This window comes from Haliaeetus leucocephalus, unplaced genomic scaffold (assembly GCF_000737465.1).
Source record: "Haliaeetus leucocephalus isolate CR32 unplaced genomic scaffold, Haliaeetus_leucocephalus-4.0 Scaffold284, whole genome shotgun sequence".
Taxonomy (NCBI): Eukaryota; Metazoa; Chordata; class Aves; order Accipitriformes; family Accipitridae; genus Haliaeetus; species Haliaeetus leucocephalus.
This window is the reverse complement of record NW_010972720.1, coordinates 486309-501050: the sequence shown is the minus strand read 5'-3', so window position 1 is coordinate 501050 and position 14742 is coordinate 486309. Positions and strand designations below refer to the sequence as shown.

Sequence of the window (14742 nt, the reverse complement as noted above, 5' to 3'; positions counted from 1 at the left end):
CAAAACCTTACCACACAAACCCAATACAGAGGTTTTTATTTTAACTGTGTTGAGGTAACAACTCTGTTCGACTGTTTTATACAAGTAATTTTAAAATATGCTCTGGCATAGCGTGGCAAGTCAAGGATTTTTCCTATCCCTGCCTTTGAGATTTATCTCTACGTTAGCTTTAGTCCTAAAGGCAATTTGGTATAACTAAAATAGCATCTTGATACTGGAAGGGAAAGGAAGATGTACCTTAAATAACAGCAGCTTTATTTTAGTTAAAAGAATAAAGGAAGGCAAAACTCCTCACACGTGCTGACAGGGGCTACGTGTGGATTGGAGGGTGAGCTATATACCACTGTGATGAAGTACATTTAAAGCAAATGTGTTTCACAGAAATCCAATGTTTCATTGGAACTTTATTCCATGCAGTGTTCTTGTATCAATAACTATCTCTACCATACAATACATAGAAAGTATTACTCTATCTATTCTATAATTTTTGTTTTCCCTATCATCTGCAAAGAGCAACGTAAAAACAAGCTAACCTTATGCTTAGCCTTAAAACTAGAGGTAAAACAGCAACTGAAACTTCTTGTGTTTATGTTGAATAAGTTTGTAAAGTTTAAACCAAATATTTAATATTTTGTGATTAATGCATTTGGCTTCAAAACTAATTTTAAGTAGAGATTCTAATTTTACATTATGCTGTTTAAGGTTACTAAGTACACTAAAAATATAACCATGCAAATCAAGAACTGTAATTAAATTTTGAGGAGTTGCCATTATTTTCAACATAGAAGACCAGTTATTATACTTGTGTGGTGATTTTGATTGTCAGTGGAGTCCTCCCTTCACAGTCTATACAGTAGTAAGTGAGAGAAGGGACAATGAAATAATTCAGGCATGTTTCTTTTTAAAATGTTCAATGGAATGGGGTACTAATGCTTTTTATGATTTTTAAGTTGGTCTTTTTTTGCTTTGTTTGTTTACTATAGGCCCAAGCAAATGCTCGAGCTGCAGTTCTGAAAGAACAGTTAGAGCGAAAGAGAAAGGAAGCATATGAAAGAGAGAAAAGAGCCTGGGAAGAACATGTAAGAAAATAAATGTTACACACAGTCAAAGTATGTAGTGCCGTATCTTTGTATAACTAAAATTCTATACTGTCATTTTTCAAGCTTAATTAGTTTGTTTTGTGAAACTGAGGAGGGCATCTGTCAGTCAAAATTCCCTCATTAGAAGCCTCATCTTAGGTATACTTGAATGAAGAATTTAGTTCAAGAATTTAAGAACATCAAACCCAAGAATCATTAGGATCACCTCAATATTTTATTAAAGATCTGTAACTTACCAAAGTGTACTTAATCTTCTTTTGCTTCTGTGTGCTGTGGAGTGACAAGTCCAACTAGTAATAGTTTGCTACAAAAAGCAGGATGTTGTGAAGCTGGTAAACTGAAAATAGTTCACATGTGCAGTTGGTAGTTGTTTTTTGTATGAAAACGTGTGGTGTTATTGTCCTTGTCTAAGGTTTACATGAGCCTATTTGATAATACTGTGTTTAGTGTGCAAAGTCTCAAAGTTAATTTGTTGATTTACATTTTTTTTAATTCAATCTATACAGCTGATAGCAAAAGGGGTAAAGGATCTTAATGTGGGAGCTACAGAACAGAGTCCTGTGCATGGGCTAGAAGAGCTTGGAGCAGCTCTTCCTAAGCCACAAGTTCCAGTGAAACCTGGTACACCAGTCATCTCCATGACTTCTGCTTTGAAGGAAGTGGGTGTGGTAGGTACTTTTGCTAAGAGGGTAAAATTAATGGGACCCCTCCCCCCCAAACCAAACCAAAACCAAACTGATTTGAAAAAGAATTTTTAGAAGAATGTGTAGATTAGGTAGAAAAAAATCATTAAGGATACTTGTTGCTTCTAATTAGGGAAAGGAAAATAAAAAAGAAATAAAAATGTAAGAAGAAACCAAAACTTGGAAGCTGTTGAAATACATCTGTACACTGAAACTCAAATTCAGTCAGTTTTGAACAAAATGGCTTATGATGAACTCTAGGCTGCAATTTCAGTTTTGATCAAGGTGGAGCTTGTAACCTGGTGGAAGTGAGAATATAAATTTTGAATGATAGGACTATTTTATATTAATTCTTGTTTTCAGTGAGTTAGAAAGTATGTGCTGAATATAACAGAGTATAAAGTTTAAGAGACTTCAATCTGGTAGTTTTGTCTCTTCTTGTCTAAAACAGTATTAGAGGCTTCCTAATTTCTGTTTTCTGTGATCTTGGGTCCTGATATTGTAAATGCTTACACATTTACCTCAACTACCACCATTTGATTTAAGTAAAAATTGTGAAACTGAGCATACAAGTGTATTGTTGTACAATTTGAGTTTTTAACACAATCCCTGTTAATCTGAATGCTAACTTCTGTGGTTTTACCTAAGCTATTTCTAGATTTCAGTGTAGTGTGGGTTTACATACTGTATACAGCCCTGAAGGCTATGACTATGGGAATATAGTGAAACTTAGGGCTAAATAGTATATATAAAATGTAATACACTGAAAGATGTCAGTTGACAGCTAGGAAAATAAACAAATCATGCTTTGACAAATACTTAAATCATTAGCACATTTTTTCCATGTGGATAGTTTGTCTTATAGTAATGCAGGATGGTGACTATAACTGACTAAAAATTAGCACACAGAGCAATTGGAATCGGAGAAGACAAGCCTTGTACACAAAGGTTATAAGTTCTACATTTTTGCCTTCAATTTTTAGTTTGGTTATTTTACATATCAATAAAGCTGTCTCTTCTTTATTCTACTCTTCTTTATGGGTTCTCCTTGACTCTGTCCTTGCCACTTTTTTTGTTCTTTTATAGAATTACTCATTTCTAGCATTGGAATTTGGTAGCATTTTGCCGTAGAGGTCATATCTAGCTTTATCTCTACATGTTTCATGCTCTGAATTTTCACTTGTCTGCTTAAACTGAGTCTGATTCATTTGCTCACCACTTTCAGATAGTGAACAGTTCAAAGACAGAAGCTGCCCTTGAAATTCTGTCTTTGGGAAGCCCCATAAAACCAGAAGTATCATATGTTCTGTTTTAGTCTATCTGCAGTTGTCAATGAAAAGGTTTTAAAAGTGACTTTTTGCTATTACATCTGTTAATATTCTCAAGGTTTTTTTTCTTCTACATTGTATTTCATGCTTCTCCGACTTAAAGGATGAAAATGTAACTGCTATCCAGGAAGCTGAGGAGGAAATAAAAAAGCCAGATTTTGCAATGCAAGTATGTCAAATTGTATTCAGTTTCATTTAGTTTTCTTTTAAGAAAGGTACTATTTTAAGTGATATATGTTGGCCCTTATTTCAGAATAAACGAGAAATACTGAGAAGATTAAATCAAAATCTTAAAGCTCAAGATGATGAGAAAGGGAAAAAGGAGTGTAAAAATATCTCTGAATCAGCTGGGTCTGAAGATGGTAAGGAACAACACGAAGGTGACCATCCACTTCTAGGAGATCGCAAAAAATGGGAATCTGGGGCATCTGAGTTGGTAGTTCCTCTAGCTCAGTTATCAATGGAAGATTCTCTCTCTGGAACAGACCGTAAGTACTTTTTTTGTCACCATGATATTAGTAAATCAGTTTACCGTGTGTAGTGTCCGGTTTTTTTAAAGCAAGTACTTTTTATTATTATTATTATTATTGTCTTGTTATCAGTTCCATGTCATCTGCTTCTAAAAAAACAGGTGGTTATGTACTCCCTTGGATAAGGATTAAGGCACAGGCTGAGTAATTAAATGGCCTGCAGAAGATTCAACAAATAATTTCCTAATTTCAACAAATAGTCACCTAATTAAATGCATGGTTACTTTCTTTGAGCTTTCTTTGTGTCTTTTAAAAAGGCACTAATTTGACAGAAGGAATAAAAAGCACTTAAGATACATGAAAGTTTCTTATTTAACATCAAAACCCTTTTATGTTTTAAGTAGAATAAGAAAAACTGAACAACAAAAACTCAGATCTGTTACTTTTATTGTGCCCTTCTTAGCTTTTCTTCTTCTTTTAAGTCAAGCCTGTCTGCAAATTTTCTATCTGCCTTCTCTGGTCTTTTGGGCAGAAGACCTTTTTCCTGGTTTCAGTGTCTTATTAAGGGTCTGTTTCACACTGTAGAAGTAAATAATCATCGAGAATGTGACAGACTTATTTCATAGCTTAGTAGTTTTACATGGCTAGGATGTTAGAAGATCAAGAAACTTCTTCTGCTCTATTCTTCCTTGTTGCTTTTATCCTCTGTTTTCCTTGGAGGGAGAAATAACAGAAACATATGTCAAAGGACAGCAGGACAAGAGACTTTATAGTTTCCCATTTCAGGTAAAGCTAAGACTGTCTCATGCCAGTTTTAAACATTTCTCATACTGTTTTCTTTTGGAGTGCCTGAATTGCTGAAAAGATCTGCTGCTGCTATTAAGTTGCAGATGGTAACTGGCATTGAGTAACTCCTGTCATCAAATGGAACTGGCAGAAGAAAAACGCTAGGCTTTTGAGCACAGTCGTTAGGTTGTCTGACTTGGGGTGAGGTGACATGAGTTCTGACTTTGTAAGTTTTAGTTTTGTGGAGGTTGTTTGTTTGTTTATTATAGATAAAGTGAACAAAAGTTTCTAATTTCTGAAAGTTTCTATATTTATGTTTGTGTCTCAACAGGTCAAACTCTGGGGGAAGTAATTAGGTTAGATATTGGTGAACCCCACAGGAAAGTCTGGGGCAAAAGCCCTACTGATTCAGTCCTGAAGATCCTAGGAGAAGCAGAGTTGCAGCTGCAAACCGACTTACTTGAGGAACTAGATGTAATAAATGGTAAGCACAGCTGGTGTAGGAAGTGCCAGATTGCCAGTTTGTCTATTTGGAACAATTTTGAAGCTATAGAAGCATATTTTATCATCACTCTTATTTTCTTCTTCTGGGTGTAGCCTCAGTTCTAAATGTCAGCACAAGCTTGTACTGGAAGACACCAAAATCTTTCAAACTCATTGAAGTGGTAAGAAAGTAAGAAGGATGTGCTGAAAGGGAAGGATCTTCATTTTGTTGAAAAGTCCTGGACTTAGCTTATTGATAGAAACAAGTCTGGTTTTTAAAAGGATGTCATCAACTGAATAATGTATTAGATAGGTCCTATAATCTTCTTGTTAGCAGTGGATTTTTTTTCTGGTCAACTCCTGCTTTTTGTCCTTTCCAAGGACAAAAGGACTTATGTTTATTCCAAGTATAAACTTGTACTAATAATAATGTAGCAAGTCAAATTCAAATTTTAATATTTCTAGCTTTCCTCTTCATAATAGTTATAATAAAAGCATGCAAACTTTTCTATTCTGTTTTCCTTTAAAGAAACAAAAATTCTAGACTTACCTTGTAGTCACATTGTAGTTTATTATCAAACTGTGTTAAAGCACTGTTTAAATAATAGAATAATTTTGTGTTAGGTACTGCAGAACTTCTTGAAGGAGATCATCGGTCCTCATCAGAGGAGAAGGAAGAGAAAGCTTTTCCTACTGTTGGAGCTCAGTCTTCAGTTCCAGTTGGTGTCACAGAGTCTGACATGACTGTACCAGAAGAATCTCAAAGAGCTGGACCTACCCAGGTGCAGAGCAAGCCTACTATGCTGAATGGTAAGTCATTTCATTAGTAATTCCAACTACAATCTGTTTTCTAATTCAATGAGGGAAGTAACGATCCTGTATACTTTTATATCTACCCATAAGTAATGTGCAGTTTTTTATTAACACCTTTTAGGTAGGACCAAGTGCTTTCTATGCCTGTGTTGTAATTTGATTCACTAATGTATTTTGTAAATCTCCAGAAACCTTTTTTGTTTGCTTATGGAAATCTCCAGAATACAAATGGAATTCTAAAGTGTTTCAAACTTTTTGCTGCTGTTGTTGGGTTTATTTTATTTGTTTCTCTCCATAAATTGTGCTGGAATCTTTTCCCCTATATGATGCCAGCACCCTGCTGACATGTGGGGGAATATTATGGAGGTTTTTAGAACACACAGTTTGTTGGAACTTTAAGATACTTTTCTTGTATCAGAAAACAACTTTTAGTGCTGGGGTTACAAAACTTCAGTTGGTTCTGCAAAATGCGGAAAATTACTAAAGCTGAAGGATTTAAGTATAATCTTAAGATGTATAGGCTGTCCTGTCTTTTTGTTTGGCTGGGATTCATTTTTAATGAGGTATATGACTTTATTAATTTTAGAACCTGATGATTTGGAAGCAGAGATGTTGGAAGAAACAGAAGATAAAAAGCACCAGAGTAAGGAATTTCCCATCACTGTTAATGAAGTGTGGGTAAAAGAGAAGGAGGATAAGTAAGTACTCTCTTCTTCTGATCCCTCTCTCTCCAGTTCAAAAAACTAGCTTTAACTGAGTAGGATTTAGATACATCAGTTAAAATGTTAAGCTTAGCTAAAGCTTCATTCCTTGTCTGCCATGTTAGTTTTACTGCACTTAGTGACTTTTTCAGTAGACTAATGACTATCTTTGCATGGTGTTTCCCCTGGATGTGGTATTTTATAATAGGGGACAACATGACAGAAGAAATGAGGCAGCTTCTGAGAAGCTAGCACTTGACAAGGTGCCACCACAAAAGGAAGCTCCGGAAGGTCAGTCGAAGTCTCTTGTTTGTTGTAGCTGGCAGTATGGAGTACTTGAACCATCTCTTCTTACTTCTTCACTAACCCCAAAGAGCAGGTTTTCTATTTTCATTTTCTTTTTTAGTTCATACTTCTAAAAAGCAAATTTCTGATGGATTAGGAAGACAAATTGTGGATGTTACTTTTGCCACTTCAGAAGAAAACATTTAACAACAACAACAACAAAAAAGCTATGCTATGTAGAGGTGAACAGGGCAGTGGCCCACACTGATACTTAAAAGTGAATATCAAGTTTCTGAATGTTACAACCTTTTAAAACAACTATTTAAAACATTATAAAATCTGATTATTTACTTAATAAAAGTGTTGCTTTGTTTATAGACATCTCAAATTAATATTGAGCTGCAGCTTCAATAATAAAACGTTTTAAGCAGCTGCTAATGATAATCTTTTATCTTTATTGCATAGAAGAGTTTCTTGCTCTTGGAAGTCTTTGAAGTAACTTCAGAAGGTCTGCATCTTTTACAGTGGAATAGAATATACATTGCCAATACTGTCAAGTATCATTGGTGATACTATTGCATCTATTTATGGGTGGCTTATGCAAACTGGGTTGGTTTTTTTTCCAGTGTTTGGGTGAATTATGTTGAGGTAGCTTTGAAGAAAGCTAGTATAAGGGAAGAAGCAACACATGAAAATGGATGACACCATAATTTCAGGCATGGACTAGATAATGAGGAACTAGAAGGCATGAGAAGAGAACAGGCAATAGCTGAGGGCTGTATGTTCTCAAAAAGTTAAAATGGGAGAATTTCTCATTATAATGTATTTACTAAAATAATCCAAAGAGATTTTAATACTTTTACAGTGCTATCTATTTTCCCCTTTAACTTTACAACAGAAATTAGTTAGTTTTATTCACTTTAGTTACCTTTTGCTTAAGAGCTTGGGGTTTTTAATCTATTTCGATGTGTAACAGACTTTCTTTTACCACATCAGAAACTTGTTCCAGTGACTCTCTGCAACCTGAACCCTTGTTCCAGAGAGTAATACAGCCCACAGCTGTACCAACAGCCTCACCAGTTCTGTCAGCTCAGTCTTCACAGGAAGAGCCTTTTGTACCTCGTTCACGTTCCGTATCACCAGCAAAAAATAAAGGCAAAAGTTCATTGTTGATTGGACTTTCTACAGGGCTTTTTGATGCAAACGACCCAAAGGCAAGTTTAAAAAACTAAAAAGGAATACTTGTTTTTCTATAGTAATATTATTCTGTTTTCTTACTGAGGCTGAATGAGGCCAGAACAGATGGCATGACTGTTTCAGCAGGTGTTTGTATTTGTCTAGCCATGTCTGCCCTGCAGTATGACTGCAGTGTGTTCACTGTATCAGCAGGACTTGCGCAGCAGTGAGTCTCTGGTTTCACCATTCAGCATTCTATGTCTGGGTGTTCGTGGAGGAATGCCACCACTTCTCTGAGACATAACTGAGGGAGTTCATAAGGAAATTCCTAAGTTCCCCTATCTGCTTTCTCCCTTTTTCTGCAGTTTTTCAGACTTATCACTACCTTGCCATCATAAACATAAACACTGAACAGATCAGCAAAAGGTATCTTGCCATTTCCAGCAACCAAGTGACTGGGTTTTTTTCCTGTAGGATTTAACCAGCTAGCACAGGTTCTGGCTGTGAAGCAGGAAGACTGAAGAAGAGTGAATGGAACTAACTGCTTGCTTGAAGGCATTTCCTGACCAGCTGCATAGGGTTGAGTGGCAGCTTACAGTCTGTGAAATGAGCATAGGATGGTGGAACTTTGTTTTGATATGAATTTAAAATATTTTAATAATAGTTATGAAACTAGTAGATGAAACAGACTTCTTAAATTACGTGCAACACTTGCCTGGGTTCTAAAGTGGAAAGTACGTAAAAGAGTAGCTGCTTTTTGGAGAAACAATGGTGGCAAGGGTTCTCCAGAAACTTGCACACCTGCACTGCATTCAGTCAATGTGTAGTAAAGGATTTCCTAGGTAGTGGAATGCCAGATAAGGAAGAATGTTTCTTCTTTTGACTCCCAGCCTTTTTTTTGTGAGTGCATGAAAGAAGTTGCAGTATTGATGAATAATTGAATATTGAATAATATCTATTGGTTGATGTATTGCTAGGAAGCATAGTGTCAGCAATAGTGCTGTTTGCATCTGTGGGAAAATAAGGCTTCTTGACAAGCTTGCATCTGTTTTCACAGATCCATATATTCACATAAATGGATTTATGACTCTAATTTTGATTCCTCAAGAGTTAGTCTATCACTAACTTCCCTAGTTTAAGAAGCTGTTTATCTGGCAGTTGGACAATGGTTACAGAAAAGCTAACTTGTGAGTAGGGGCAAGATGAACATTCTTTGTACCCTTATCAGATTTAGAAAGTAATGGATATGCTTTATAATGAAGTTCTTCAGTGTATCAATATGAACCGCTTCAGTATGTCACTTGTTACTGCATATTTGGCATGCATTTTGGCCGTAAGTATTTGTCACAGAATTGTTAATGCAGTATCAGATGAGCTCTACATAATAGCAGAGAGCTTGCAGAAAAGCGACAGATGTGTTGTTGCTCTCTTTCATTAAGTCTGCTGCAGCAGTAACAACAAATTCCCTTTCCTCATTTGGTTGCAATAAGAGGACGTTCAGTACTTCTTTGCAGCATCTGCAAATGTAACTTTCTGGAATTTCCCATATTACCTCTGCTGCAGCTCTTACCTAGAAACTAAGGAAACCTTTAGTGGGGAGCAGGGCAGGCAGAGTTAGTGTCCTATCTGTATGCAGGTGTGTATGCTAACAGAAGTAGGCTAATAGGAAAAGAAGCATTTTTCAAAATATGGGGTACTCGGTCTTCTAATTGTTCCTTCACTTTGGTAGTAGTGGTCAAAAAGGGTGCGTTTATTCCTTTGATGGCAATAATATTCTGGCCATGTGCTGACAGAGATTTGATACTTGAGCATGCATATGAATACACTGTGCTGGTATAAATTGCAGCTGAGGAACTTTTTTTTTTTTTTTTTCATTAAAATTCAAAGGTTTTCATTAGGAGCAAACACTGAACATGCATGTATTCAGAGTTACACTCAAGGAAGGTGAGGCTTATTGGTAAAACTTCTTAGTGCAGATTAGGTCTTGTTTCTTTTTTTTATTAATACTATGGTGAATATTTAGTAATTTTGGGGGGTTCTTAGACTTCTTAAAAGAGAGATCTGGTAGATGGCTGAGCAAACAGTTACTTTGTTTCCATGTTGCTTTATTTCCATTGCAACAAATTACTGTTGTAATTTGAACTTCTTTCTAATACTTCTTGTAATGAACTTCTTTCTAATACTATGGAACTGCCTTGAAATATACCATAAACATAAGTTACTGTTTTCAGTGACCAACCTAGAGAAATAATAAAATGTAATATTAAAAAATATTCCTTTGTCAGCTACTTAAAATGGTTCTAAGGTGTGATTGACGTACATACATTGTAAACAATTACATATATATAGGTATATTTTATTTCTCTACTGCAATGTTCCTTTTCTTTAGATAGCCATCAAGGTAATGAACAAATCTGCACAAAACCAGGATCTATATGTCAGTTGATATTCTTAAAGCTTTTCAATCACAGTAAGGTGTAAAGGCAGAAGGAATGCTTTCCTTTTAGCTGAGAGGCAAAATTCCAGATGTCAAATTTTCAACAATTAGAGTATCTGTGCTGGACACACTTATTTTGAAATTGACCTTCAAATGAAAAAGGACAAAAAAATCTCATTTTAAAGTATTTTGTAACCTCAGACTGTCCTTCGTATTGTTACCAAACAGGCTTTCTATTACCTTTGCAGATGTTGAGAACATGTTCGCTCCCAGATCTTTACAAACTGTACAGAACTTTAGTTGATGTCCCCAGTGTAGCAGATGTGCAGCATCAACATAATCTTGAAATAGATGATACAGAAGATGAGCAAGCCAAAGAAGGACCCTCTGATTCTGAAGATATGTGAGTGTATCAAGTTTATCAAGTATTTCAATAGGCATCTTAGATCAAGAATATTTTTGGTTAGACGCTAACAATTATACACAGTATACCAGCATGGGGGTTTTACCCAAGCTTTAAAAATCCTGTATTGAATCACCATTTACTTTGAGTCTTGTTCCAGAGAATTGAGAAGCTAATGAGATGTACTGCTTACAATAGCTGTCTGAATTTCCTTTCCAAATTCCATCCAAGATGCTATTCTGTCTGGCTTCTGCACCTTGCATTCCGCTGAAGCAGATCAAGGTTGATGGCTATCACTCTTCTAGAAATAAAGATTTCTTGAATATTTCCTTTATTCATATGTTCTGGGAATCTTGCTCATCTATCTTCTCTACTGTTGTATTGGAATGTCCTTTAAGTCCCCCAAATTCTTTCAGGGGCTTCAAAATCTGACCCTGGCTCTTGATTATTGCCTGCAGCTTGGGTATTTTGAGGGATAAAATGATCTGATGAGATCTAGATCTCTATTGCTCCAGACACATTTTTATCTGGATTGGGAATGTTATAGTTGCCAGGGGTCTATAATAGTGCATGAATACAAAGATTTTGAAATTATCGTACTAATAAAGTTGAATTGAGCACCTAGCATCATCTTTTTACGAAATGGTCTGCTATCTGTTCAGCTAATTTTTATTCCCTGTGCCTTGCATGATATCATGGTATCAGTGCTGTAAGCATGTTGGACTGAGGACACAAATGTTTGCCTCTTTTTTTTGTTGTTTGGTGGGGTTTTTTTTGTTTTTTTCCCCTCTTTTTCCTCCACCTACATTGGCTTTCCAATTTGTTGGCTTAACAAAAGGAATGAGCTCTTCCTACAGAGTTTGTCTTGTAAAGTATTAATTATATAAACTTTATATCACTTTCTTTTAGTATGTTTGGGGAGGCAGATACAGATTTGCAGGAGCTCCGGGCCTCAATGGAACAATTGCTTAGTGAGCAGCCTAGTGAGGAATTCAGTGAAGAGGAGGAGTCTACTTTAAAGGCCAATGTCATCGAATGCATAACAAATGGTACAGAGCTGGATGAAGGAGACGAAAATAACCCCAGCAGTGAAAGTGCACTTAATGAAGAATGGCAGTCAGGTATAATTTCTATTATATTTGTTTTATAAGTTATTTATTGTTGTTAACAATTCAAACACAGAATAATGTTTTTGCATTGTATACTTACAATGAAATAAAGTTCTAATTAATAGTTTTTATACAGAAGTTTTAAAAAATCAGATAATATTTAGACTTTCTGAATGTTATGGTCAACTTCTAAGCAACTTTCAATGTTACAAATGTTGGCTATTTGTTAGGCAGTGATTATAAATCACTTTTTCTCTATTTGTCTAAAACTTGTCTTCAATGAAGATCAAAGACTGTGCACATCATATGTTTTGAATAAATCATGACTGCAATATAAGAGTGAAAAAGAAATAGCAACTGACATGACTGGAGTATCTGGGATCCAGCTTACATTACAATTAAGTAATTTAACAGGCAGTCAAAAGGAACGTGAAATTATTAAACTTGTCCTTAGCCCAAAATAGCTATTAATGCAGTCAAACTAAAAATGAGACAGAAAAATTTATTACTGCTTTTAAGCATTTTAAATTAGCTATTATACACCATGGTGTCCTGAAGTCTCAGTTCTGTTTTTTAAATACTGGTTGAAATATAAGTATTTTACTACTCCTGTAGAATAAAGTACACTTAGAAATATAGATATAGAAAGATGTAGAAAATCAATAACTAATCTAAAATGTAGCTTTTGTGTAACTTTGGTTTGTTGAAGACCATTTCAAACAAACTTAAAACCTGTGAATACACCTGTTAGATATTATTGATATAATACATTCCAGTAAGTATTTTAAGGTAAAATAAACTTGGGTAATACCATCTTCTTCATTTTTTGACAGTGCTGATGTTACACACCGATAACATACAATACTATCTGTTTCTGTGATTCTGTTGTTGCAAGCGTTACGGTATTTGGTGTCAGTGTCCCACCTTCTAGATTCATGATGTTTCATAAGAATTGCAGGTTTCATTGTTGGGGGCTGGAGGAAGACTTTCAAAACTCAGAGGAACAGACAGAACTTGAAACCAAATCTGTTCAAGATCCAGAAGTTAAATACAAGATTAGAAGTCATCTAATGAGTCTTTAACCCATATACAACTTTTCATTTCAATGATAATTTCTTGTTGATGTGAGTGTTGATACTTGAATCAGGGATATGATTTGGTCAGGATTATAACTTACACTAGTCATATATAGGAATGAAAACTAGTGGAGTTTTAATACTAACTCAGAAAGTCTGTGACCTACCAGGAAATACTATGTATTTTTTTAAAGATTTGGTAATATAAGATCTGAAATCTAAAAAGTTGTATATTCTTCCCTGGGTAGATAAGTCCCTTCATAATTCAAATACTTATTTAAGGAAGTATTTTTCTTGGGCAAAAGCAGTTTGCATTTTATAATAGGATTTTACATAGGGATTCTATCTTATATTTTTAAATAGATCCTTTTTTTGTTAAACTCACCTAACGTTTGACTGTTACAAACCTATTTGTAAGGTTTCTGTAGCCTATAAGCAAAATCATCTTGATTTCTCTTGCATATCTTATTGCAGCAGATGGCATACTGAATTTGCTACACAAAGGAGATGCACTCATAAAAGAATTAGGAACTTTGTAGCTAAATTCATACTGGGTTTTTAGACTTGCTCCGTGGAACAAAATGCATCTCAGTGCAGAAATTAAATAATTTATTCTTAATATACATGTCCGTATCTTCTGCTAGAAGACAGCTGCTTCATTCGGGAGCTCTTCTCCCTGGCGTGGGACAGCCACTGAACCCTGCATCAGTTCCACCTCCGACATATGTGGAATGGTTATATGGAACTTGACCTACTAACGTTGCTTTGCTAAATAAAAGTCTGCTTTAAGACCATACCTTGTTTTTCTTCAGTAGGAATACCCTTATGGCTAACTATCAGAGTGGAGTTTTAGAGGAGACAGGTAGATGCTTCCCATTTGGGATTCAGAATTTCTCTGCTGTCAAGAAAGGGACCGTTCCTATTTCCTTGCAGGTTGTTCAGAACATCTGCCAAAACCACCTAGTGCTCCTGAGCTTACTTGCTTTCATTACGTTTAGAGGTCTGTGTGGATAACAAATTTAGGGACATGGAAACAACATTAAGAATGTAGGAAAACCAAGGGGTTTTTACTGTTGTTTTCTTTCTTTACAGATAATAGTGATGGAGAGATTGCCAGTGAATGTGAAGAATGTGATAGTATTTTCAGCCATTTGGAGGAGTTGAGATACAACCTTGAGCGGGAAATAGGCTTTGATAAATTCATTGAAGTTTATGAGAAAATAAAGGTTTGTGGAATAACCTCAAGTGGAAAATATTTTAAGAAACAAGCTAGGGCTGTTTACTGTGCCAGTAACTAATTGCATTGTGTGACTAGAATCAATGCTTATTTCTTTAGTCTTCTACTCTGTTTCAACACACTAAAATATTAACAGAGGAAATGGCATGCCAGTGGATTAAACAGGAAAACTTTTTTGATTTAACCATGAATTGCATTTAATAAATATGAACTATTTAATTCTATACCCATTTTAATTTTGGCAACATGGATTGTCCTTTCTCCCAGGCTATACATGAAGATGAAGATGAAAATATTGATATTTGTTCAACCATAGTTCAGACTGTTCTTGGAAATGAACACAAACATCTGTATGCCAAAATACTTCACCTAGTAATGGCAGACGGAGCCTATCAAGAAGGTAATCTTACTGTATCCTGGCAACTATGGCTTGTCTTATGTTCTTTCTTGGTCATATACAATAGGTTCTAATATACTTTTAAAACGTATTTGTGCTTTGTTATATTGATTAGCTAAATTGATAAAATTAATTTTTTTCACAAAGGGTATTTTTATTCCTGCAAGAAAACGTGGCAAACTTTGATGAAGCATGCTGGCCACTCTGATTAACAGTATGTATGTATATATAGTCAATTGTAACAATAGTTGTCTTATG

The 14742-nt window shown here is 35.3% G+C and overlaps 1 protein-coding gene across 1 annotated transcript in view; it reads left to right on the top strand.

Annotated features, from left to right (window-relative positions):
- Positions 1-14742, top strand: part of NEK1 (NIMA-related kinase 1) — a 50417-nt gene that overhangs the window by 32503 nt on the left and 3172 nt on the right. The window contains exons 22-34 of the mRNA XM_010569946.1: positions 984-1079; positions 1607-1768; positions 3215-3280; positions 3365-3599; positions 4699-4851; positions 5475-5660; positions 6250-6361; positions 6573-6655; positions 7646-7863; positions 10511-10665; positions 11575-11786; positions 13943-14076; positions 14355-14487. Coding sequence (XP_010568248.1) covers positions 984-1079; positions 1607-1768; positions 3215-3280; positions 3365-3599; positions 4699-4851; positions 5475-5660; positions 6250-6361; positions 6573-6655; positions 7646-7863; positions 10511-10665; positions 11575-11786; positions 13943-14076; positions 14355-14487 — 1945 coding nt within the window. The remainder of the gene's footprint in view (positions 1-983; positions 1080-1606; positions 1769-3214; positions 3281-3364; positions 3600-4698; positions 4852-5474; positions 5661-6249; positions 6362-6572; positions 6656-7645; positions 7864-10510; positions 10666-11574; positions 11787-13942; positions 14077-14354; positions 14488-14742) is intronic.